This window comes from Theobroma cacao, chromosome 1 (assembly GCF_053813885.1).
Source record: "Theobroma cacao isolate CCN51 chromosome 1, ASM5381388v1, whole genome shotgun sequence".
Classification (NCBI taxonomy): domain Eukaryota; kingdom Viridiplantae; phylum Streptophyta; class Magnoliopsida; order Malvales; family Malvaceae; genus Theobroma; species Theobroma cacao.
Genome location: NC_142639.1, coordinates 4,439,955 through 4,463,976, shown reverse-complemented (window position 1 = coordinate 4,463,976; position 24,022 = coordinate 4,439,955). Strand labels below are relative to the sequence as shown.

At 33.7% G+C, this 24,022-nt stretch overlaps 2 protein-coding genes across 4 annotated transcripts; both read right to left on the bottom strand.

The window, feature by feature from the left end:
- Positions 1 to 5,210: 5,210 nt before the first annotated feature.
- Positions 5,211 to 8,453, bottom strand: LOC18611438 (tRNA/rRNA methyltransferase (SpoU) family protein). The gene is made up of 4 exons (XM_007047681.3): positions 7,984 to 8,453; positions 6,844 to 7,141; positions 6,138 to 6,188; positions 5,211 to 5,659 (listed from the first exon to the last, which is right to left on the bottom strand). The coding sequence occupies exons 1-4, from the start codon at positions 8,313 to 8,315 to the stop codon at positions 5,270 to 5,272; spliced, it is 1,071 nt and encodes a 356-aa protein (XP_007047743.3). The 5' UTR covers positions 8,316 to 8,453; the 3' UTR covers positions 5,211 to 5,269.
- Positions 8,454 to 8,608: 155 nt separating this feature from the next.
- On the bottom strand, positions 8,609 to 23,492 carry LOC18611437 (uncharacterized). 3 transcript variants are annotated; one of them, XM_088804698.1, is made up of 21 exons: positions 23,291 to 23,492; positions 23,034 to 23,108; positions 21,605 to 22,148; positions 20,878 to 20,972; positions 20,634 to 20,708; positions 20,389 to 20,550; positions 20,209 to 20,287; positions 19,951 to 20,105; positions 19,552 to 19,615; positions 18,889 to 18,968; positions 17,450 to 17,515; positions 16,443 to 16,493; positions 16,182 to 16,333; positions 14,205 to 14,295; positions 13,898 to 13,978; positions 11,741 to 11,818; positions 11,568 to 11,603; positions 11,431 to 11,474; positions 10,736 to 10,814; positions 10,088 to 10,184; positions 8,609 to 9,987 (listed from the first exon to the last, which is right to left on the bottom strand). In XM_088804698.1, exons 3-21 carry the CDS (start codon positions 22,137 to 22,139, stop codon positions 8,834 to 8,836), a joined length of 3,174 nt encoding a protein of 1,057 aa, XP_088660824.1. In that variant the 5' UTR covers positions 22,140 to 22,148; positions 23,034 to 23,108; positions 23,291 to 23,492; the 3' UTR covers positions 8,609 to 8,833. The 3 variants fall into 3 exon arrangements, with proteins under 3 accessions (XP_088660824.1, XP_007047742.3, XP_017982248.2); XM_007047680.3 differs by having other exon boundaries at positions 23,301 to 23,492; XM_018126759.2 differs by lacking the exons at positions 18,889 to 18,968; positions 19,552 to 19,615 and having other exon boundaries at positions 23,301 to 23,492.
- Positions 23,493 to 24,022: the final 530 nt, after the last annotated feature.

Genomic DNA, 24,022 nt, shown 5'->3' with positions numbered 1-24,022 from the left:
TTACACTATCACTATTTTAATAAAAAATAATTTTACAACCAGAATATGGATAATTTTGTCACCAGAAATGAATGGACACCTTCACTCACTAACCCACAAGAAGTGGATAACTCATTAAAAGTGAATAAATACTTATAACCCATCAAAACGAATAAATGCTTTCAACCCACCAGAAGTGAATGAATAATGAAAAGACAAAAAATGGAAAAAATAAAAAGAATATAGAAAACGTACTTACCATTGGTCGTGTACCTATTATATTTCTTAAACTTTATCAAGTATCATTGAAACTTAAAACATCTTGTGATGATTTTAACTATGGTCAAGTTGATATAGTACATCAAGATGTTTGTCTACCCATAAAGAGGAATTGATTATATGATTGGCAATGGAAATATCCATTGTTGATTTTCTTATGCTGAAAAAGGAATTGATCATTTTATTGATAATAGAAATATCTAAAAATAAACTTAATAATAATTGATATATTTTAGTATAATTATATTATGAAGATGCTGAAATATGTTCTTATTATAACGAAAAAAACCAATGTCAATTCAATATCTGATAGTATAAAATTAATTGAAGGTTCCGAAAGAATTAATATTTTACTACCTCTAGGAATAAAGTTTATAATAGAATATGTATTATTTTCTATTAAGTCTCAAAGAAGTTTATTGAGTTTTAAAGATATTCAGACAATGAATGTTGAGACAATGAATGAAAGAGATATTTAACACCTCTATATTACATATATTATCTCAAGTAGAAGGTGTGTGTTAAAAAAAATTACTCGCTTTATTATCTGGATTAAACTACACAAATATTAGAATAATTGAAACTCATGGTAAACCAAAAATTTATTAATGATTTTAATATTTAGCATGACCGATTAGACTATCTTGGATCAATAATGATGCAAAATATTATTAATAATTAATATGTCATTCATTAAAAAAATAGAAGATTTTTCAATCAAATGAAATACTAATATGTTGCTTGCTCTCAAGGTAAATAAATTATAAGGCTATTGTTAGCTAAAGTTGAAATTGAATTCCCTATGTTTTTAAAACATATTCAGGGTTATGTATGGATTCATGCATCCACCATATGAACTATTTAGATATTTTACGATTTTAATAGGTGCATCAACTAGATGGTTACATGTGTGCTTATTATCAACTTGCAATTTGATATTTACAAGATTAATTGCTCAAATAATTTGTTTGGAAGCACATTTTTCTAATTATGTAATCAAGACAATTTGTCTTGACAATGCTAGTGAATTTACATCTCGAGCCTTGAATATTGCATATTAGTTGGAACAATTGTTGAAGAACCTATTGTTTATATTTATACACAAAACGGTCTAGCAGAATCGTTTATTAAACACTTCCAACTGATTGCAATGCCATTACTTATGAAATTTAAACTCTCAATTTTTGTTTGGGGGCATGCCATTTTAGATACAACAGCATTTGTATGCATTAGGCCAAACGAGTTATCATAAATTCTCTCCTATACAATTAGTTTATAATCACAAGCCAAATATTTTTCATATAAAAATTTTTGGATGTGCGATATATGTTCCAATTACTCCACCACAAAGCACAACGATGAGCTTTCAAAGGAGATTAGAAATATATGTTGGGTATGAATCTCCACCTATAATTAAATATCTAGAACCTTCAATAAGAGATTTATTCACTACAAGGTTTACTGATTGTCATTTTTATAAAACAAGTTTTTCGACATTAGGAAAAGAAAATAAGCAACTAGAAAAAAAAATATCTTGTAATAAATTATCATTATCTAGTTTGATCTTCATACAAACCAATGTGAGCAAGAAGTTCAAAAGATAATTCTTTTGTAAAATATAATAAATCAGTTACCAGACGTATTTATTAACTTAAAGAGAATAATTAAATCTTATATATCAGCTGCAAATGCTCATATTAGTATTGATATCCCTACAGGACAAGGCACGCTAGAAGCATGGAGACCAATTAGTTTCAAAAATAAAATCTTAAAAAAATGAGCAAATATTCAATATGGTTAAAATGAGGAAATAAAAACTCAAAAAAGACCCCTGACATAAGTGATAAAAAGTAAAAAAAAAATAGGTACTTGAAATCATTGAAAATAAAGAGATCTCAATCAATTATGTCATGATGGAAAAAAATATAACTGGATTAAAATAAATGTCGAAGATATTTTGTATATAATATATAACGTAATATTATGAAAGAAAATGAAGATTTTGTACCTACATCTGTGAAGAATGTAGACATAAAAATGATTGGCTAATATGGAAAGACACAATTAAAGTCAAGTTGAATTCACTTGCAAAACGTGAAGTTTTTGAACCTGTAGTCCATACGTCAAATGGTGTAAAATCAGTGAGACATAAATGAGTATTTGTGCGAATACGAAATGAGAAAAATAAGATTATGAAATATAAAGCACGGCTTGTCGCACAAGGTTTTATCCAAAGATCTGATTTTGAATATGAAGAGATATATTCTCTGTAGTGGATGCAATTACAATTTTATAATAACTAGTTTGGCAATATATGAGAAGATTGAAATGCGTATAATAAATGTAATTACATCATATTTATAAAACTCATTTAATATCAATATCTATATGAAAAATCTTGAAGGATTTAAGTTACCTGAATCATAAAATTTGAATTCTCAAAAAATTTATTTAATCAAATTAAATAAATCTTTATATAGATTAAAATAATCCATACGCATGTGGTATAATCACATTAGTAAATATTTATTGAAAGAAAGCTATAAAAATGATCCTATATGCCCATATGTTTTTATAAAAAGATTTAGATATGAATTTGTGATAATTACTGTTTATATTGATGAACCAAATATTATTGAAACTTATGAAGAGTTATAAAAAATCGTGGATTGCTTAAAGAGAGAATTTGTAATGAAAGATTTTAGAAAAATAAAGTTTTGTTTAAGTCTTCAGATTAAGTACTTAATAAATGAAATTTTTGTCCATCAATCTAATTATATAGAAAAAGTGTTAAAATGAATTTATACAGACAAAACATATTTGTTGAGTTCATCAATGATTGTAAGGTCTCTAGATGTGAAAAAAAAAATCTTTTCCGACCTCGTGAGGATAATGAAGAACTTCTTAATCCTGAAGTATCGTATCTTATTATAATTGAAGTATTGATGTATCTTGCTAGCAATACATGACTTGATATATCATTTGCTGTGAATTTATTAATAAGATATAGTTATTCTCTAACTCAAAGATATTAGAATGGAATTAAACATATGCTTCAATATCTCTCAGGAACAATGACGTGGGCTTATATTATTTAAATGTATCAAAATTAAATTTTATTGATTATGCAAATGCAATATATTTATCTGATCCACACAAAACTCGATCCTGGATAAGTTACTTGTTCACATAAGGAGGTACGGCTATTTCATGACGTTTTATAAAACAAACTATAATTGCTAATTTTTCTAACCATGTAGAAATTGTAACAACTCATGAGGCAAGTTGTGAATATGTTTTGTTAAGATCTGTAACTCAACATCTTCATGAAACGTGTGGCTTGTCAACTAAGAAGGAAATGCTAACAACATTATATGATGACAATACTGCTAGCATAGACAATTAAAGGAAGGATACGTTAAAGGTTATAAGACAAATCATATTTCGTCAAAATTATTCACTCATGTGCTTCAAAAAAAAGGTGATATTAATGTTCAATAAATTCGTTCAAGTAACAATCTAGCAGATTTGTTTACTAAAGCTCTTCCTATTGCAACATTTGAAAAGTTGGTACAAAAGATCGGAATGTACTGTTTTGAAGATATTAAATAATGTAGTCATCAAGAGAAGTAAAATATGCACTGTGCTATTTTCCTTCATCAAAGTTTTTACCACTGGATTTTTCTTGATAAGGTTGTTAATAAGACAATATTTCAAAAGCGTATTTTTAAAAAGAATTATGTACTATTTTCCTTCACTTGAATTTTTTTCTATGAGATTTTTTCCTTGTAAGGTTTTAACGAGACATATTCTTGATACAATGGATATTTAAGGGAAGTGTTATGAATATTTTTGTGAATATCTATTTATACTATATATATTTAGATTTAGACGTAAATTAGATTAGATGAAGATTAAGATTTAATTAATCCATCTAATATCTTAGTATTATCTTCATATTGTAAATTCAATCTAGATAAAAAGTTATTAGCCTATAAATAGGCCTTTTCAATTCGTATGTAGATATACTTGAATAAAATCTTTTCTCTCTAAATACTTTCTATTATGTTTCTCTTATAGTTGTTCTTTTAAGTTATTTTTTTATAAAAAAAAAGCTAAGTTGGCTAACAACACTAACTATTTTTTATTAGTCCAATGTAGACTTATTTTTCTTACTATTTACTTTACCTAAAACATTGTTTTTAATCCGAATAAAAATTCCACATCATCATTTTAACTTTTTTTTTTAATTTATTTTTTAAAAAATCACTAAGTTTATAATTTTTTTATATTTACTCAAATTTTAAAAATTCCACATTGATTATTTTAACTCCTTTTTGAATGTATTTTTTAAAAATCAATAAGTTTATAATTTTTTATTGTATTTGCTCAAATTCTAAAGGTATGGTGTAAAAATACAACCAAAATTATATCCATTAATAGATTATTAATAAATTTAAGACATGATGGTTAAAATTTTTTTTTAAATTATTTAAAAATATTTAAATAAATTATTATTATTTTTACATTCAATTAAGTTTTTATATATTTTTTAAAATTAAATAAATTCTAATGACCAATAAATAATTAATTATCATTAGTTAAGATGTTACTTTTCATTTTTATACCCATATAATAATGATATGAATGGTAAAAATATCACATAATTATATTATAATCTATTATATATTATGTAAAATATCACATCAATGTAATGTGATATAAAATAACAAATAATATTTTAACTAATAACAATTAATCAAACATTAATTATAAAGACCTATATGATTTAAAATAAAAATAAATGATCTTGATTGAATGTAATAAAAAAATAAAAATTTATTTAAAATTTTCTAAATAATTCAAAGATTTTTTTTAGATATTAAATATAAATCCATTTATAATTTTAACTTATAAATAGGGACAGGTGTACCGAACTGAAGAAATCTTCATCGGAGGGAGGATCAGACATTCAGAATTAATGAAATTCATGAGAAATAGAATTCAATCTCTAGTTCTTAGGCTGTAACATATACAAGAAAATCCCGCCAGCAACAGAAACGTTGAGAGATTCAAATTCTCCTGCCATAGGAATCCTCACAAGCTCACATTCCTGCTGAGCTTTCTCTGAAAGGCCACGCCCTTCACTTCCCAAAACCAAGCATAATGGAACATGCGCTAAAGAATGTACAAACTCTTGAGATAGTGAAGACACCTTTTCTGTTTTCCCATCACTGTCTGGGTGGCCAGCTAGCATCTTCATATTGAATGTATCTTTCAGGGTTTCAAGATGGTACCAACTGCCCGAAACTATAGGCAGCTGAAAGCAGGCTCCCCGGCTTGCTCTAAGTGCCTTTTCATTGAATGGATCACAACAACCAGGAAGAAGAAATATACCTCCCTGTTGGATATTGATCATAATATCAGAACCCTTTGGAATAATGGAACGTGGACATTGAAATAGAGAAAAGAATATCTAACTATGATTAACAAATCGTTAGGAAGTCCCATAAGTGCAACCTATTGATTCTTGGTTCAAACAGCTGAGTGAAATACCCCATTACAATTTTTGCCTGTAAACAAATAGCATGTTTACACACAAGCTTGTCACTCTAGATGATGCATCTACAATCTACCTAAAATGTATAAAACATTGCACATGAGTGGATTCATGCCGCATCACCCTAAAGTTTCAAAACGGTCATTGACAGCTATAAGAGAATTGTTATTTAATGAACTTACACACATGAATTGTGATAAGAGTGTCAGTAAAGCATGCGTGTCTATGAGAATTTGATAAATAAATAGGAAACTGTTGAAGACGAGAAGCAAACAGTAAAGAAAAGAAATAACTTCATGTTTAAAATTTTATTCCTCACCCATCGAAAGGCCATAGCTGATCTGAGTAACGTGCCAAGGTTACCAGGGTCCTGCAGGGATCAATTTCTTATGAATTAGAGATCCATATGTCCAGAAGATTCCTCAAATTAAATGCCTGCAGTTATAGCTTTGGGATTAAATGGTGTTGCACCATTACATCTTCGAATCAATATGAATATCAAGCATTAAAGAGAACTAAATGTTTTCCAGTCATAACACATCAAAGGAAAACAAAACCAAAGACTTCTAATACATACCTGTCCTTTGCCATTCAATGCATTTGATACTTTAGTTGCACCAGATGTTCAGCCTACAACTGTTTATGTGTTCTTAGTTGACATTACAACATAGAAAGTACTTAATCAAGTTCCAGCAGATATCACATGACAAAGTTTTTGACAGAAAACTTTGCCAAGCACATGAGGGAACCAACCCAAGGAATAACTTTCACGGTCATATGATTTCCTCTAGGTGCTTCTAAAAAGATATTGGAACAACTACTTCAATGTTCTGTAAAATTTTATAGAGACAGCAGACAAGAACAACAACTGCAACTTCATGTTCTTTCAGAAATGTTGAGAAGCCTATAGGGAACTATGATTTTAAATCATAAAGCAAGATTCTAGAACGGGAGCGGGGTGGAATCAACAGGAACCTCAGAAAAAGGGACAAAAGAAAACTGCATGGAAAAAGTTTGAGAATCACCTGAATGCCATCAAGGACTAAAATTCGATGTGTGGATGGGAACCAACTTTGACAATCTGAATTATTTAGATCAACATCCAAATTTAAGAAACTGGTAGGGAACCTCATTATAGCAATCGCTTCAATAGATTCAGCTGATTGCACCCCAGAAAGTTTTTTCATCACCATAGAGCTTACATGCACAACATGAACAGAGTGTTTATCCAGTCCTTTGGGAATTTTAGCTGTGTCAAGCAGCAGCAAACAATCCATTCCAACAATTTGCTCTTGTGACGAATCCTGATACCTGTATACTTCCCTGAAAAGGTTGAATGTAACAACTCTTTGTTTAGCCCAGGCAGATGGAACCCTTGGAACAGAAACTAAATAACAACGATAACAATGCCATCTACCAAACAATATACTTTACATGTCTGACTTCATCCTAATTTTGTTGAAGTCTCCAAAGTTGGATAATAAGCAAGGTGACTTGTAGGGAAAAAGGAAATTCAAATGAGGTACTAATTTTAATAACTCAAAAGTCAAATGGTTTACAAGGTCTACATTGTAGTGAATAAAAGAAATCATTGAAAACTCTCTTACAGCAAGAACCGAAGCCATGGACAAGTTCTATGACTTATAGCAACTTTTTAAATAATCATCTGAAAAATGACAACAAACAATAGCCCACCGCACCCCACATATGGCCATGAGCTGATTAGCATTTTGATAAGCAGAAGGAACAGCTAGAGTTTCAAACAATTAACATAAACTGCAGAAAAACTTGGATAAGAGAGCTCTAACATGAGGATCGAGGTGACCCCTGAAAATGCCATTATCTGAAAGAGGTCCCACAAATAACAAGAATTATAAGCAAATACATCATATGTTATACAATAGGGATTTTTTTAGGGAAGAATGAAAGAAAGGTTTCACTAACGAGCATACTAACGAAGCAAAATAACTTTTAATCCTTCAAAATACTGATGTGTGAACTACTATTTAGTTCTTTTTTTCTGTGCTTCTTTCTCCACTTCTAAGTAAGTAACTGAACTACCGTAGCGCAAATAGCATAAAATAAAAGAAACCCATTTGCGGTTTTGTGCAGTTAAACTGAAAATTCAAAGAGACCCAAAGCTAGAATTTGAATAGAAAGGTTACCTGAGAGGAGTAGTGCCAACAACAAGAGCAGAAGCATGAGAGTGGCGATAAGAAGAGCTGCTCTTGAGCTTAAGACAGTGTTTGATAAATGGGTTTGACGTGCTTGTAATTGATTTAACATGGGATGGCAATGTAAATTTCATTAACCAGGAACCACCACCATTATCAATCTTATCATCACCTTCAATATCGTCGAATCTGTTGTCAAGAGACTTTCTTTGAACTTGGGTCTTTGTTTTAGTGATTGAAAGATTGGGTACTTGGTTTAGTCGTTTGAGCTGTGGAGGATAACTAATACTAGCTTGTACCCAAGGTTCGTATGCGCATATCATTCTTTCTCTCTTATCTATGGAGTCTGGAATTTCCTCTTCAGAGAAGTATAATTTATAAATATCTGTGCACCCAAGAAAGGGAAGAGGGGAGGAGGGGTAATTACAAGACCAGCCTCCCACCTAGTTTCATTTTCCTCTCTTTTCCTTTCTTTTCTCTTTAAAACTAGTAAAAAAACGTAAAAACAATTTTTGACAGAAAATTTGTTTTGCTATAACTAATTCTTGTCAAAGTAGGATTAATCACTAATAGAGTTCTCCAATAAGAAGCAAAAAATTAAAAGGGCTCTCCAATGTGGCTCCATCGACAACCAGTCATACACCCCTTATATTATAGCGTGAAAAATGAAATTTGCAGCTAGCCCGCCCTAGTAAAAGGGTTAAGTGTGAAGTAAAAGCATTCTGGTATTTGGAGGGGGTGGAAAAAAAGAAATAAACCTAAATAGTATTATTATTACTATACTGATTTGTCTACAAAGGTTTCCTAAAATGAAAAATAAAAAGGAAAAAACATAATTATCCTATATCCTCTGTGAAGTAGGCAAAGTCATAGGTGGTCCTTGGCTGGGATAATCATCCATTGAAATTATTGTGTTTTGAGCATACATCCTCTGAGATGCTGCAGGCATATATAACCTCTCAGATGTTGGCGGCATACCAGCATTTCTGTGAATAATTGGAGACAGATACAGGCCCTCGGAATTTTGGGGCATGGACTCAGCCCGGTGAGAAGACGAAGCAATGTTATCGTTCCTTTGAGATGTTGCAGGCATGTATAACCTCTCGGCGGCTGGCTGTAATGCAACATCAGCCCTCTGAGAAGTTGATCCCATGTGGTCGGTCCTGTGAGGAGTGGCAGGTACATACATCCTCTCAGAAGTTGGAAACATTGGGGCATCAGTCCTCTGAAACGTTTGACCCATACTGTCGCTCAAGTGAGAAGTTGCCATCATATATATTCTCTCGGAAGTTGGAGACATGCTTTCATTCCTATGTGAAATGGGAACCATACTGTCATTTTTATGGGATGTAGGCAAATATAGTCGCTCATGAGTTAAACCTATTGCAGTGTCCGACCTCGGAACTGTTGGAGCTGCATTGCTATTCCTCTTAGATGTTGTAGGTATATTAATCCTCTCAGAGGGTGGAGGAATAGGCTCATTTCTTTGAGATGCTAGTGTCGGAGTTTCATTCCACTGTGATGTTTGCGACGTATACATCCTTTCAGATTGATGGGATGTTGCTGATGACACTCCTTGGTTTGATGTTTCTCTTCCTAATGGCACGGTTAGGGATGCATCTTGGTTCTCCAAATCCATCTCTGATGTCGGAGGTATGAGGAGAGATGCTCCATGATTTGGTAAATCACCATCAGCAGTTGGAGGCAGAGATGTAATTACCGGGTTTGATAGATCCCTCTCTGAAGTTGCAGCAACAGAAAGCAACAATGCATGATTTGGTGAATTACCCTCTGATTCTGGAGACATGGCCCGCGAAACTCTACGGTATGGTGAATCTCTCTCTGATGATGGAGGCAATGCTGAAGAGACTCCCCGGCTTGTAATATCAGTCTCAGATGATAGATGCAAACCCGAGGACAATCCTAGGCTTGGTAAATCCCTCCACTGCTGTGCCACCATTTTGATCTGGGTGTAAAAATGCACACCTGACTTTCCTGCAATTCATAGACAGGAGAGAAGAAGATAGAATCACATTTCAGAATATGGGTCAACTAACATGTACTAAGGAGAGAGGAAGAGGAGAGAGGTACAGACCACAAAAATTAAGATCTCCGGCAAAAGATGTTCTTGGTCCATTAAAAGAGGAAAAAGGCATTGGAATAGCAACGGGAACAGGAACATTGATCCCAACCTGAGTCATACACATTTCAGGTTAGACAATGACAATTAGTTCACGGTCAAAGATCATAAAAGGCTTAAATAAGAGTTAAGCTATAATGGGGTGCATCCTCTAAGGTAGTAACTCCACTTCTCCCAGTATCAAAGCCTTTGAGACAAGTGAAGCACTTTGCCACTAGGAGAGAGGGCTATTTGGATTCCTGGTAGAAATTTGCATGAAAAACTTATTACAATACTATATAGTAAGCTCAGACCAATATGGTTTCTTCTTTAAATAGTACAAATGAGCAATCAAGAGACTCGACATCTAAATGATAGACTGATTTTAGTAACAAGACCATAATGAACCTTAAATTAATAAGAAGGCATTTGATGCAACAGACTTTCAAGTAAAGCAATTCTTAACAAAGAGCTTTGCCAAGCAGGTAAGTTCTTTTGGGTCAAAAACATCTGCCACTTTAAGTGCTTCAGAAGATGCAAACAAAGAAATCCTTAAAGCACTTTTGCAGGTTAGAAGCACTTTAACAAGTCCTTGTTTTCTGATGCCAAACAAAAGGGTCTTACCAGGCCGGACTCGATTTCATTCTGAAACTTCCTTGCAGCATAGCCAGATGTTGTGAATATAGAAGCTCCATTCACGGACCTATGAAAATAGTAGGTATGAATAAAACTTGGAGATGAACAAGTCATGGAAACTTTAGAAGTGAATTTCAACGTCAACGGGAAAGAAAGCATAGTTAACATAAAAGTTATTCTCAGGGTTTAAGGGAAAAAACAATATTCTTATGACAACAAACAACAATATCTAGTAGGAATTGTCAGCAAATGCTCAGCATGTTGTACAATTAACATCAGCCTGCCAGGTAAGGGACAAATCACAAAAGGAGGAAAAATATAATTTTATGAAAGGGTAACTTAGAAAACCCCCTGCAAACAAATCTATATTATCTTACACTTCATATTCTTTGAAACCACATGCCCTAATAGTAGGGGAAATTGTATGTGTGCTTGTGTATTTGTGTCTCTGTAATGAAGGGGTAAGCATAAAAATTATAAATAAAAAAGGAGAATGAAGTTCAGAAAACCAGGGAAAGGTGTAAATTCTAAAAATCCAAAGTGGGGCACATGTTAATTTTTCCCTATACATGGATTAACTCCACAGCATCCTGCATTGATCATGCCCTAGTAGAAATATATCATAAACACTTTGAAATAGAACATTCAAACCCAAATGAGATAAAGAGATTAGAGTTAAGTACTTGTTTCTGTTTACAATGGCTATGGCCCCTTCTAGGCTCCCAGCCTGTTGGTAGTTGCAGAAATGAAGGCTGTTAGCCAATATCCAACCAACCCCATGTATTTAAAATACTAATGCAGAAGTAAAAGCACATGATACCTGCATACAAAGGAGAACCGGTCCAAATATTTCTTCCTGCTCAAAACAAGATACAGTATGGTCAAGAATATGCCAAGGTCTTTGAGTTAATTCTTCTTCCACTGACAATCATTAACTGTCCAAGTTCATTCATTATAAAAATCTAACTATTGGAAGCATGAAAAAAAGAATACCTTGCAGCACTCCATATTGGATGCAACATCACATATGATAGTAGGACCAATAAAATTCCCATTCTCATAACCAGGAACCTGCAAAAATTAGAGTCAAGAAAGTTCCAAGTTAGCTTCTGAGTAAAAACAAAGAAAAACAAAACAGAACAAAAGAAAAAACTGCAGAAGCTAGTTAAATCAAAGTTCAGGACCCCTGGAATCAATATATTTCAAGAATAATTGTAACAAACAGACTCAGGAAAAGACAACTGAGAAATTTTCGGGTGAGAAAACAAGCACAAAATACACTAAAAACAAGGAAGTAGTGTGGAAGCCTTAACAATATCTAAAGAAAGATAAACCTTGAATTACACAATCTATCAGTAAAAACAATGTTAAGAAGTCTTAGAATCATATGTAAACTTCTACTTTTATCAGTAAGATAAGTGCCAATGGGATAACAAGACCTCTGCATCTGTCTTTAACTACTGAAAAATTTTATGTTATATTCTAGTCCATTATAGCATCTAAACCAGCTGGATTTATGATACTAAACTTTTGAAAGTTATATCTCCAACATTGCCAATCTAGAGCCTAATAAAAGATAGATTTCAGGTTGATAATCTACAGGCCATCAGATTTGAATGGGATATGATGCCCAGAAATAAAATGACAGAAGAATGAATGAGAAATCCCCATAAGGAAAAAGAAATAAAACCCTCATTCCGAAGTTCTCCAGCATATAAATTGTTTTAAGTAGACAATTGATCCTTCTCTTAAGTCTCATCTCATTCTACCTTATCCTCACTTTCTCTTTTAAAAAACTTACTCTACGCAATACATTTGGACCTTTAGATTTACTTTTTAGATCCAGCTAAAGAAGAAAAGGAAGAACATATTGGCAAGATCTTATATTAAAAAGACATCCAAGGACATGGCAGTAATCACAGAGATGCCTTTATGAATTTTAGACAACAGTCCCAGATGATTTTCTAGAGGCCTTTGGCCTGAAACAACATCTAGGGTGGAAGTGGGTTGGTTAGACTATTTGGAGAAAAAAAAAATGGAAAATCACATTTCATTCATTTATATAATTTAATCTACTTTCTAAACACCCCCTGCCTCTCCTCCCCAGAGATGCCTCCCAAAATCATGTGATTGTCTCAAATACATATTTTTATGCCACTTCTTTGTTGATTTTTGCAAGATTAAAAACATATTAAAATGCTTTTCAAACTGAAAGAGTAAAGGATTATTCATCATCTCAACTGACAACACACCAGCTTAAAAATTGAAATGTAGGTGTACCAACAAAATCAAGACTCCTTCAACCAATCATAGACCACTAAAGGATTTAAAGCTGAAACATAGGAAAACACACACAGAGAAGCACTTAAGCCGAAAATTAAGAAAACACACACACACAGAAGCAGTCACATGTCACACAATTCTATAAAGAAAGTTTAAAATGATTAATGACAAGACACATGCTGTCAGAAGAATTCTTTACAATTATGATTGTAATACACTCAATTTTAGGCGGATAGGAATCCAACATCCAGTTCGGATGGGTAGAGGTAGGGCAAACCATCAATCACAAACCAGAGCTGCTATGTAAACTCTCATTCCATGAGCTTAAGCAAACAACCAGCAACACTTGTACCATTGTCCTATTCAGGAACATGTGTATGGTTAAGCTAAAAATTATTGTAAATACCCATAAAAATGTCTGTAGCAGCAGCAGTTATTATAAGATATACTACATTATGGCCCGTGTGTTGCACACGGGCCTCTTTCTAGTTTTTTTTTTTTCTCTTTCTACTTCTCTTCTTCTTTTCTTTTTCTCCTTTTTCTCTTCTTCTTTTCTTTTTCTCTTTTTTCTCTTCTTCTTTTCTTTTTCTCTTTTTTCTTAGCCCTCCACGTGGCTAAAGGAGGAAGCCCCTTTGGGGCTTCCTTTTACTTATGTTATAGATTTGATAACATTTCGAATTATCAATAGTGTATTGAAGTCAATCATTGATCAACAACATCAAGCTGCAGTTCTCTTGAAAATATAACAAAGCTGATTCAACCCTCAAAGCAAGCACATCAAGCAGACCATAGAAAGTGCATTTAACACATGTTAGTATTCCAAAGATAGTATAATTGCCTTAGAAAAGGACTGGAGCAAATGAATACCACAATATTTCTCCCATCAAGAACAAGTCTAGCACCACCATCAACACTGCTTTGAACTAATCTATTTATGCGATCCTTTACCTGTGAGATCAGTAAGCAATAAGGAAATAAAACAGAGAATAAAGTTGACAATAATTGTGTGAATCTAAAGCATGCATGATACAAGAAACCTGCAAAATTAATCCAGCTGCGGAGACATGTTTATACTTCCACAGAAAATTTTAGTAGCAAAGAAGTCAACCAGCAATTTCACTCCTCTTTGAAAATGTAGATTAATTTTGAAACAGTCCTGAAGGTAGGTTTTTACCTCCTTACTAATCACCGGACCTACATCTGCACCAGGATCTGATCCTACATTCACTTTAAGTGCTTTGGCACGCTCCAAAAGTTCTTCTTCCCTGAACATATTAGTAAAACACTCAAGCTACAAAAACTCATCTTATTTGCACCAATTAATTTTTATTTCATAAAAGAAACCGCCACACCTTTCTATTTATCAACAAACATATTAATTCCATGAAAATTGAACATTCAAAAGGTTGGCCATTGGCAAGGATGAGATAGTTGAAAAAGATTCAGGAAGGAAGCCCCTCTTTTTCGGACAAGTTCAGTTCCCATGCAATCAATGATCGGTAGAAAAATAAAGGATGATAATAACCTCAAAGAAAAGGATCTGAAATCACATTCTGGAGACGAGATGGAGAAAGATGAGACAAAGAACCACCAAAATCCATGAACACTCAGAATTTTTGAATTGAACGTATTATGTATGACTCTACTATCAAACCATCCTTATATAAGTTATTAAGAGGGCCAGTTTTGTCAAGGGTGCAAAGCACACTCTAGGCGTTAGAACCCTTATATTATCCGAGGCACAAGGTGCAAAAAAGCACTCACCTGAGTGAAGTATGGCGCAATGCATATGCGTGTGTGTGTGTGCGTGTGTAATAAGCTTAAGAAATATTATTCTGATAATAAACTCTTAATAGTGGCCCATTTTTATCCTACAAAACATGCAAAGATTCCTTTTCTATTTTTGGCCTATACACATGATTTCCTTAATGTCCCAAGTTTGTTGTTGAATACTTAAACATTGACAAATAGAGTTTGATAGGTCCCTTTCTTTACTATTACAGGTACAGCTAATAAAAAAATTAAAAATAAACAAAAATGAAAGAGAACTTCAATCGAGCGGCCTTTTTGGCACCTGCTGCCTTACAAAGAAGACCACCTAGGTGCACCAGGCATGCGCCTAACCAAATGCAGCTTGCCCAAAAGGGTCTGAGGCGCTTTTGTTGTCTGGCACTGCACCTTAGCACCTAGGCACATGCCTTAACAACACTGACCATGGCTAGAGGAAATGACAAAAGATATAACTTTTATGGATAAGTGTTGCATATAATTGGTCACCTCACAGGAGACACCTTTGCTTACATCAAAGTTTATTTGCAGCACTTTTTCAAATGGTAAATCCTTGGAAGATTTTTAAAATATAATGAACATGAACATATACTAGTCCAGATGTGTTATCTTAGAGGCTTGGGTTGGGTTTCTAAGCAAAATAAAACCTATTGTTACATTAATAAAAGTTCAGTCCTTCCATATTTGCTCAAAATTTTGGGATAATTGTAATCCTACAATTTTAACATGTTATGAGAGCACAGGTCTCAAGTTAGAATCCTAAAGAACTTCACCCCTTTCCTTTAATTTTCACCCAGTCTCTTGCACAACCCTTATGTGCGATATTGTTTAATCAGTCTTCAGATTGCAGAATTTTTCCACACTTTGGTCCATGAGCAACGCCCATTAATCATCTATCTAGCTGAACGTAAAGGAGTGTATAAGAACTTAAATATAAAAACTGGGTCCTTTACCAGCAGCTTAAGCTTTAGCTAAACCCATAGATAAGTGTTTAGTAAACTTGAAAGAGAAATTCTTGAAGCAAACAATACGGATAATATCCAGCAAATGGGGTTTGCATCTGCCATGAGCTGTGGAAGAGGTTTTTGTGACTCATGTATGTCCTTAAAACAAAAAATTCCAGACCAAGGGTATTCTTAGGAAGAGCAATCTTATTCCCTTCTTCCCATACAACATTGATCGACAGGTAACTTCCTAAAACAACTTGTGGTCAAAATTGATGGCCCACCCGAGCTGTGCTATAGGCATCCAAATTATTAACAAGCAGCAATTTAATGCATCTAGAATTCAAACTAATCAGTCAAGCTATAATCAATGTGGTATCTGGGGAAACAAATAATTCCAGGTAAAGAAATCATAATACCATGGCATTGAACCTCCAACAAAAACTGCTGTACTTAGACCTATGCACCTCTGCCCTGCAGCTCCAAATCCGCCTGCAACTAGAGAACTTAAAGTAGCATCTATGCTTGCATCAGGCATGATAATTGCATAATTCTTGCCTCCTACATTGGACTAAAAGGTCAACACAATAATCAGCTAAGTTCATGCAAGTTTCATCTTTTCAATCAAGTCTACCAACAAGAAAAGCCCAGAGGGAGAGAGAGATACAAAGAGTATTCACCTGAATACGTTTCCCTCTAGCAGCAGCCCTAGCATATATATGCATGCCAGCCTAGAAATAGAAGAAAAATGAAAAAGAAAAAATACTGAAGTCAATCAACAAAAACTAATGCCCATGGAATTTGAATTTTTCTTTTTTTTTCCTAACTTTTTTGGTGGGGGGAATGAGCATAGACAATGAAAGATGAATCGTAAGTTAATAAAATAATAAGTTAACCCCTTAAAGTAAACTGTTTCACCTCAAAACATTGTTTATATGGCTCTGTGTTGAAGCTTGTTTCAAATCTGCTTTACCCCTCTTAGAAAGTCTTATCAGGAAATTGAAATAAGTTTAAATTGCGATTGGGCTCTCCATGCGTTTTCCAAAATTTCTCACTCAAAAAAAGGGGGGAAATCCATTAAAAATGGAATGAAGAATTTTGGCATGAAGCTCAGAAAATGACATGCTTAAACATGTCCATTGTAATTTCTATGTACTTCTATCAGGTTTGTGATGTTGATTGCCTATCAAAAAACAACAAAAGCAGAATATAAGACTAGCAATATTCTTCAGCTCGCATAGCAAAATACGTCACCAAGACATGAAAGAGCTAAGGAAGTACAGGGGATTAGTATAAAGTCCCTCTGTCCCATAATCAGTGGCCCTTTCAAAAGGTTCTAGATAGAATGAGCGTCCCATTAGTAAAATATACCAAACCAAACTCTTTAATCAAAAGCATCTTCTGGTAGTTTTACCAACAAATGAACTCTTCACATGGGTAATTTTGAAAGCAGGGAAACATATGCATTTTGAAATGGCTCGATGACATAGTACAGAGAGTATCAAATTTTAGCAAATGAAAGTCCAGTAAAATTTTCAAATAAAGATTAGCCACCAAGAAGACTATAAACAAGTGCAACTGTATGCTTGTATGTGGAGAATATCTGAGAGTAAAATCCAAAGGCCTAAGGTAAGCATATCTTCATGCATTGCCATAAGCAAGAACCAGATTCAGAGAATTAACTTACTGTGTTTGAACCAACAAAAGATATAGCTTTTATATCCTCATCATCACAAATATAATTGACAATATCCTGCACATTAATGGAAATCCAGTCAGAGATAAGTTACCAACATAGATAGGAATTCTCAGCAGTTGGATTAAACCTTTTTTTAAAAAAACAATATTATAATTCAGGGGGGAAATAATAAAATGGAAAAAGTTATGTTGACAAAGTCTCTCAAATAGAGATGCAAATGGGTCTTGCACTCTAGTCCAGTCCCTTTCAAAAAAATCCTAATCAAGGTTGGAGAGGCTGCCAGAGACCTTTCAGGATACATGAACCTTTTGTGATATATGACATTAAATATTAAAGAACAAGTTGCCACTCTTGAATGCTAGAATGCAAATTAAATGTTTAGGAGATTATTTCCGGCAGATTACTACACCAGCTACAAATAAACATGGAGAAATCCCATTTACCAAAAGGCTCAAGTTCCTCTCACTATTTGTGTATCTAACGGACAAATGTAGCATAGAAAATCAAATAAGCAAGATTATAACTACTATGCTAAAGCAGATAAAAAGGATAACACTACCAAAGGAGTGAGGGTCACGGGTCATAAATTCCTGCAATAATTAAGGATGCATAGCAATAGCAATGATATCCACCCACACAACCTGTGAAAGAGTCCCTTCATACCATCTATATTGATAGGGTTTTTATGTACTCTTTCACAACAAGTCAAGAACATAAAAAGGAGAAAGAGCACCCTACACAAACTAACCATTTCAGCATCAGGGCTCTAGCCCAACTCCCCAGCTGCTACCTGCACATTTAGCATCCCCTCCACTGATGCCAGAGCTACCTCCACTCAAGCAAATGATGCAATTTGGATCCAATACAGATCAGAAACTAATTGATTTTAACCCAAAATTTGAATCAAGTCTCATCCCTTACTTTTCATTCTTTATCCAAATATTGTCTCCTTAATGCACAAACATGCATAATCTATTGTCATTGGCTTGTGCTGCAGACAATATGGAAGCTGGCTTTTGTTAACTGAGAAAGGGAGGGGAGAAAAACCCTTAGGAGACAAAGAGAGAGAACCCAGCCATAAACATATGGCATAAGTAAGGTATTTTAGTAGATAAATACAAAGGAAAGGTTTCTATTAATAGCTATGTTAACCCACCAAACTTAGGACTAATTTTCCCCAAATAGAGCTAGAAGTTTCTGTATGTGTAATTGCCATCTCAGGATGAGTAGATATGTAACCGTCATACTAATACCTGAACTCCTTATTGCAAAGCCTAATTCAACCACAATGGCCACACATGGAAGAAAGATTTTCTCTGGTAACATATATGTAATAATAGTGAAACCTCCAATATATTCCTCTACAATGTTTACAATGGCAAGTTTAACAACCAAAAGATAGAAGGCTCCTAAGAAGTAAAGCATACATTGGTGCCATGAACAATATTTAAGACACCATCAGGCAAACCAGCCTCCTTTGCTAGTGCTGCAAGAATCATTGAAGCCCCTGGAGGAGGAAAAGAAAAAGGTTTTGACAACATTAACACACTTAACATGACAAAAACACAAACATAGATGTCCATACATAAATGAATTCAACAAGAATACAAGGTTACAGGTGATTAGATAGTTAAATGCAATATACAGTAAACACTAGTACGATATTGGAGTAACCCAATAAGATAAGGGAACTACTATTAAATACTATCCGAGCACCAAGGTTGTTCAATCATTACCAATTTTTTTCAGGGAGTATATCTAGTCTATTATTTAATTCCACTTAGATATCAATATGTGATGAAAAGAAAAATGAAAAGGTAAGGCATGCAAGATGTTACTTGTTCACTTGATATTATGAATACTTTGAAGAAATCTTCGAAGTTTACACAGTCACAAGATATTACTTTGATGACAGAACTGAACCACCTTATTATATAAAATCTAAGTTTTGCGCCAATATAAAGGGATGGTTGCTTCATTTGTACATTAGGAAAACATCCTAAAACTCCTGTCTCAGAAAATAAAGTTCCAACTTCCACAGCCCCATCTGAAACAAAAGTAAAAAACAGACTAGAAAAGGTTCAAATCACCTGGATTTTTTTCACATGGCTTAAGAATAAATGTATTGCCACATGAAACTGCAATAGGAAACATCTGCAAAAGATACACAAGTTTCACAAGGAGGAAATAACGACAGGCAAAAAGTAAGTTTCATAACTGGAATAAGAAAAGCTTAAAGAAACTAGACAACTAGACAAACAAGAGCCACTTGAGAACTATCAAATTAGCCTTGTCTCAGACTCAGAATCATTTTATCATGATTTAGAGATGGTTGGAAATTTCAAATGCATAAGACAACCAAGAAACTGGTGTACACAATCGGAGGAAGCATAATGACATTCAGAAGCTTACAACAGCCAAAATCTAGACAAGATAAAGGATGAAGAACCAAAACCCAAAGAAAGGAAACAAGGAGCCGGCAAACATACCAATAAAGGGATCATTGCAGGAAAGTTAGAGGGACATATCCCAGCACACACACCGAGTGGTTCTCTAATGAAGTACGTATCAATGCCATTAGATGCATTCGGGACAAACTCCCCCATTTGCAGAGTTGCCAGTCCACAAGCATGTTCAACAACCTCTACAAGCAAAATAAAGCAACAATTAAAATCTAACCTGGGACTGGTTATTACCAATCTTTTAATATGATGGAACAAAATCAATACGGCATCCACAAAGACTACCTAAACCACGCAACACATCACCCTGGGCTCTCTTTAAAGTCATTCCCTGTTCCATCGTGATATTCATTGCAAGCTTATCCTGGCAAAAAACAGGGAATGATCAAACATTCTGCATATGAATATTGGTAGGTTCAAAAATAAATATATTTCGATAATAGCAACAAATTATTTTATTCCTACAATATTTCTGTGGATGAGCTCCTGGAGCTTGAACATGATGCGCTGGCGAGTTGCAACCGGTGTATTCTTCCAAGAGGAAAAAGCTTGCTTGGCAGCATTAACTGCATCTTTGAACTCTTCGTAGGTAGCTGAAGGAACTTGAGAAACAACCTCTTGTGTTGCCTAATTAAAAGTACGGTGATATAAATAAAAATGCGTCAAAGAGGATGAGAAAACCAAATGACGAATTTTGTTTATGCACTTACAGGATTAATTACGTCAATGACCATGGACCCTTGTGAATGCACAAATTTCCCTCCAATAAAATTAGGAACTTTCACCTATAAAAGTTGTAATCCAGAATCATTAAGTATATAAGACAAACATGAGTATGTAGTCACACGTAGAAACACACACATGGACACATGCTAAAATATACAGAGCACTAGCAATAAAAGCAGTAAAGGAAAGCATCATACACCACTTTTCTCCTTTCACACCAAAACTTACCGGCTGGTTGTTTTGCCTTAACAACTCTCCAGTGAGAGTTCCATTCGTGCTTACAGGAACAGATCTGTTAGGCCTCCATGATTTGAAACTTTTCTCTGTAAGAAAACATTTCTACCATAAAGAAAGTTGTAGAGGAATAAAATAAACTTATTTTAAAGATTACATTCTCTAAGTGGGAGTGGAAATAGATTTATTGTTTAAAATCTTCACTTGTCCTCTTAGAATGTAAAAATAATCACTTTAATAGAACATGTTCCTTCTCAAACCCATGCAACCTCAATAGCATGCTTAACAATCTATTCTCAACTTTGATTCCCTCCATTTTGACTCAATATTTGAAGTCTTCTACACAAAAAATAAGCATTAATCCTGGAACCAGATAAATAACAGAATCGAGCTGCCACTAAACTTTGCGAATAACATATGAACCTTAGTCCAAATATCAGCAAATTATACTTATATCATCAATATGTACTTGCAAACTCTACAAACAGTAGATCCTAGATCCTGTGATGAAAATGAAAAATGGCCTATCTTCTTCATATTAGAACCAGGAAACAGCTACCTGGTCTTATCTGACATTTTGATGATTAACTGCAAAGCAAACAACATCAACCCTGATACTGATCAAGCAGCAGCGGAGAGGCCCAGTTAACATTGAGATTCTACAGCTTATTTAATTCACAATAGAATTATACAAATGTAAAAACAACAAAAGGAGAATAACCTGATAAATTTCCTTGACGAATTTTAGCTTTAAGGTTGTACAAATGCCTTGGAGTTGACTGCAACTCTGGGTTACTTTGTTTCAAAGCCTTGAGCACTTGACGTGGTTTTATACCAGCTTCAGTCATTAATTTGATTTGCCTAACTTCTTCCTCAGTAAAACGACGACTATAAGGATGCTCTGACATATCTTTTAAAGGCTCATGATTATGCTCCCCGTTTTTTATGGTGAGAACCCATGCATCATCTTCCTTTTTACCTATGGCTTCAAAAGGACAATTGATAAGCCTTGAGCATGCTTTCCTTTTGCGTTTACTTTCATCAATCTTACGCCTATTGCGATAAACACCTCCTCTGTCACACCCAAGGATGACTCTTCTGTCCTTCCTAGATTTCTTAATAGTCACTACATATCCTTGGGAAGCCCCAAAATCACGCACGTGTTTAATGAGCTCCTCACGATCTTGAAAATTTCCAGCAGGTGGAGGAAGCATCCTTTTCTGTCCACTAAACTCTGGCTGATTTTGAGTCTCCATGATCAGTAGCTGGAAGGAAAACCCTAAAATATTAGAGTATGTAGGCGAAGAATTTAGGTGACAAGTGGTGCAGGAAAACATGGCAGCTACCAAGACTATTTAAGCAAAGATTTGAAACACCAAGGATAAATAGTCATCCCCTTTCCCTTATTTTCTTCAACCATGTCATTAATGGGAAGAAACTCAGGTTCCACTCATCAAAATACTTTTGCCACCTAGTGAGGGCACTTTTGGCCAATCTAATCATACGGAATTCAATATCACATACAAGCACTTTGGCACATAAATAATTCAATAAGTTGAGCATTTGAGATAGACGCAACCGTCTCTGTCCAACCTTGAAAAATTTATGTTCCAGACATGCCAAAACCATTGTAGCATTGGAGAAAGCATGAAATTTTAGGAGGGAATGCAATTTTTTCAAAACTGGATCGATTTGGAACATTTTAGCTCAAAATTTTGGGAAATAACATCTGAAAAATCACAAGGTGAAAAGGAATTTTATCATTTCACTTTTCCAAAACAGCATGCCTTAGTGTCTACTTGCACTTTTATACATATCTAGTCAAGGGTATTCTTTGTCTCTACATGCTTCTCAACCCAGGAGAGAGAACTCTGAACAACAATTAGAGCTAAACCAATAATAAAGCATATTGACAGATTTTCCTCTGTAGGGTAAAATCAAAATTCCTCAAACATTCACAAATCCTACCAAGTAGAAAAATAACAGTCCATGTACAACCTTAAAATAAACTTCACAGAATAAATAAGGGGAAAGAAAACCAAAAGCTTAAGATACAACCACAGGAAGCAAATATCACAACCCAAATGGGAATTCAAATAAAAAATAATCTAAAAAAAAGAAACAAAAATTTATTATATTAAGTAACTTACTTGTTGAAAGATCACTCCGAAAGAAAAAATATCCACAAAAGCAAAAGTTTGCAGCTTGTAGACCCCCCCCAAAACCTAGAACCAGTAAAATTAAGTAAGAAAAATTAAAACAAAACAAGAAAAACCATGATTAATGAATTAGAAGAAAAGTAATAGAGAATGATTTGATTAAAAGAGGAAAAGAGTACTGTAAAACAAAAAAGAGAATTAATAAAAAGTGCAGCAATCAATAATTGGAGAAATTATTAAAACAATACATGAGGTTACTTTTTTATTTTTGAAAGAAGAAGTGGAGCAAACCCAATAATTTGAGAGAAAGTAAGAGCAAGAGAGAGAAAGTGAGGGAAAATTTGAAGGTTTTGGCCTCCTGGGTTGGGGTGGTGAGAGAGGAAAGGATCGGGACGCCCCCTTCTTTTCTTGCTCCTAAGACAGTGCTGGTGGACTTCCGGGATTTGATTCGTCACGCGCTCTTTCGGCGTCTGGGTTATAAACCGATTTTAGTAAATCATTATTAGATACATTTAACTGTTTGGTTCATGAAATTAAATTTTATTATCTTATAATTGGCCAAAAAAATTTATAAATTTCAAAATATCTATGTGCAATTTAATCAAATATATTAATTTTACTATTGATTTTCTCATTTACAATTAAATTACCACTTGATAATAATATAAACTCAATGTACAAAATAAATTTTTAAAAAATCAATAATAAAACTATCAACAAAAGTTTTGTTTAACGGTAATTTCATTCAATTTTAATAATTAATAATTTTAGATTAAAAATTTATGATTTTTATTGATACAGATCAAAAATTGAGTTTTAAGACCAATTAATTAATTTATTTATCCACATTTAACGTATCAAAAAAAATACTAATAAAAAATTATACTTAAGGGGAAATGTGCATTTTTTAAAATTATTATATTAAATAATATTAATTTCTTTAATATGTTAGAAAGATCAAATGAATCAACTATTATATT

Coding starts and splice junctions, on each gene's coding strand:
- LOC18611438 (XM_007047681.3), bottom strand. CDS start 8,315: ATGATATGCGCATACGAACCTTGGGTACAAGCTAGTATTAGTTATCCT. Junction 6,189..6,843: donor TAGTCCTTGATGGCATTCAG/GTGATTCTCAAA, acceptor TGATCCCTGCAG/GACCCTGGTAACCTTGGCAC. Junction 5,660..6,137: donor CAGCTATGGCCTTTCGATGG/GTGAGGAATAAA, acceptor AATATCCAACAG/GGAGGTATATTTCTTCTTCC.
- LOC18611437 (XM_088804698.1), bottom strand. CDS start 22,139: ATGGAGACTCAAAATCAGCCAGAGTTTAGTGGACAGAAAAGGATGCTT. Junction 20,709..20,877: donor TAAGGCAAAACAACCAGCCG/GTAAGTTTTGGT, acceptor CAACTTTTATAG/GTGAAAGTTCCTAATTTTAT. Junction 18,969..19,551: donor GCCATGTGAAAAAAATCCAG/GTGATTTGAACC, acceptor TTCCTCCTCCAG/GGGCTTCAATGATTCTTGCA.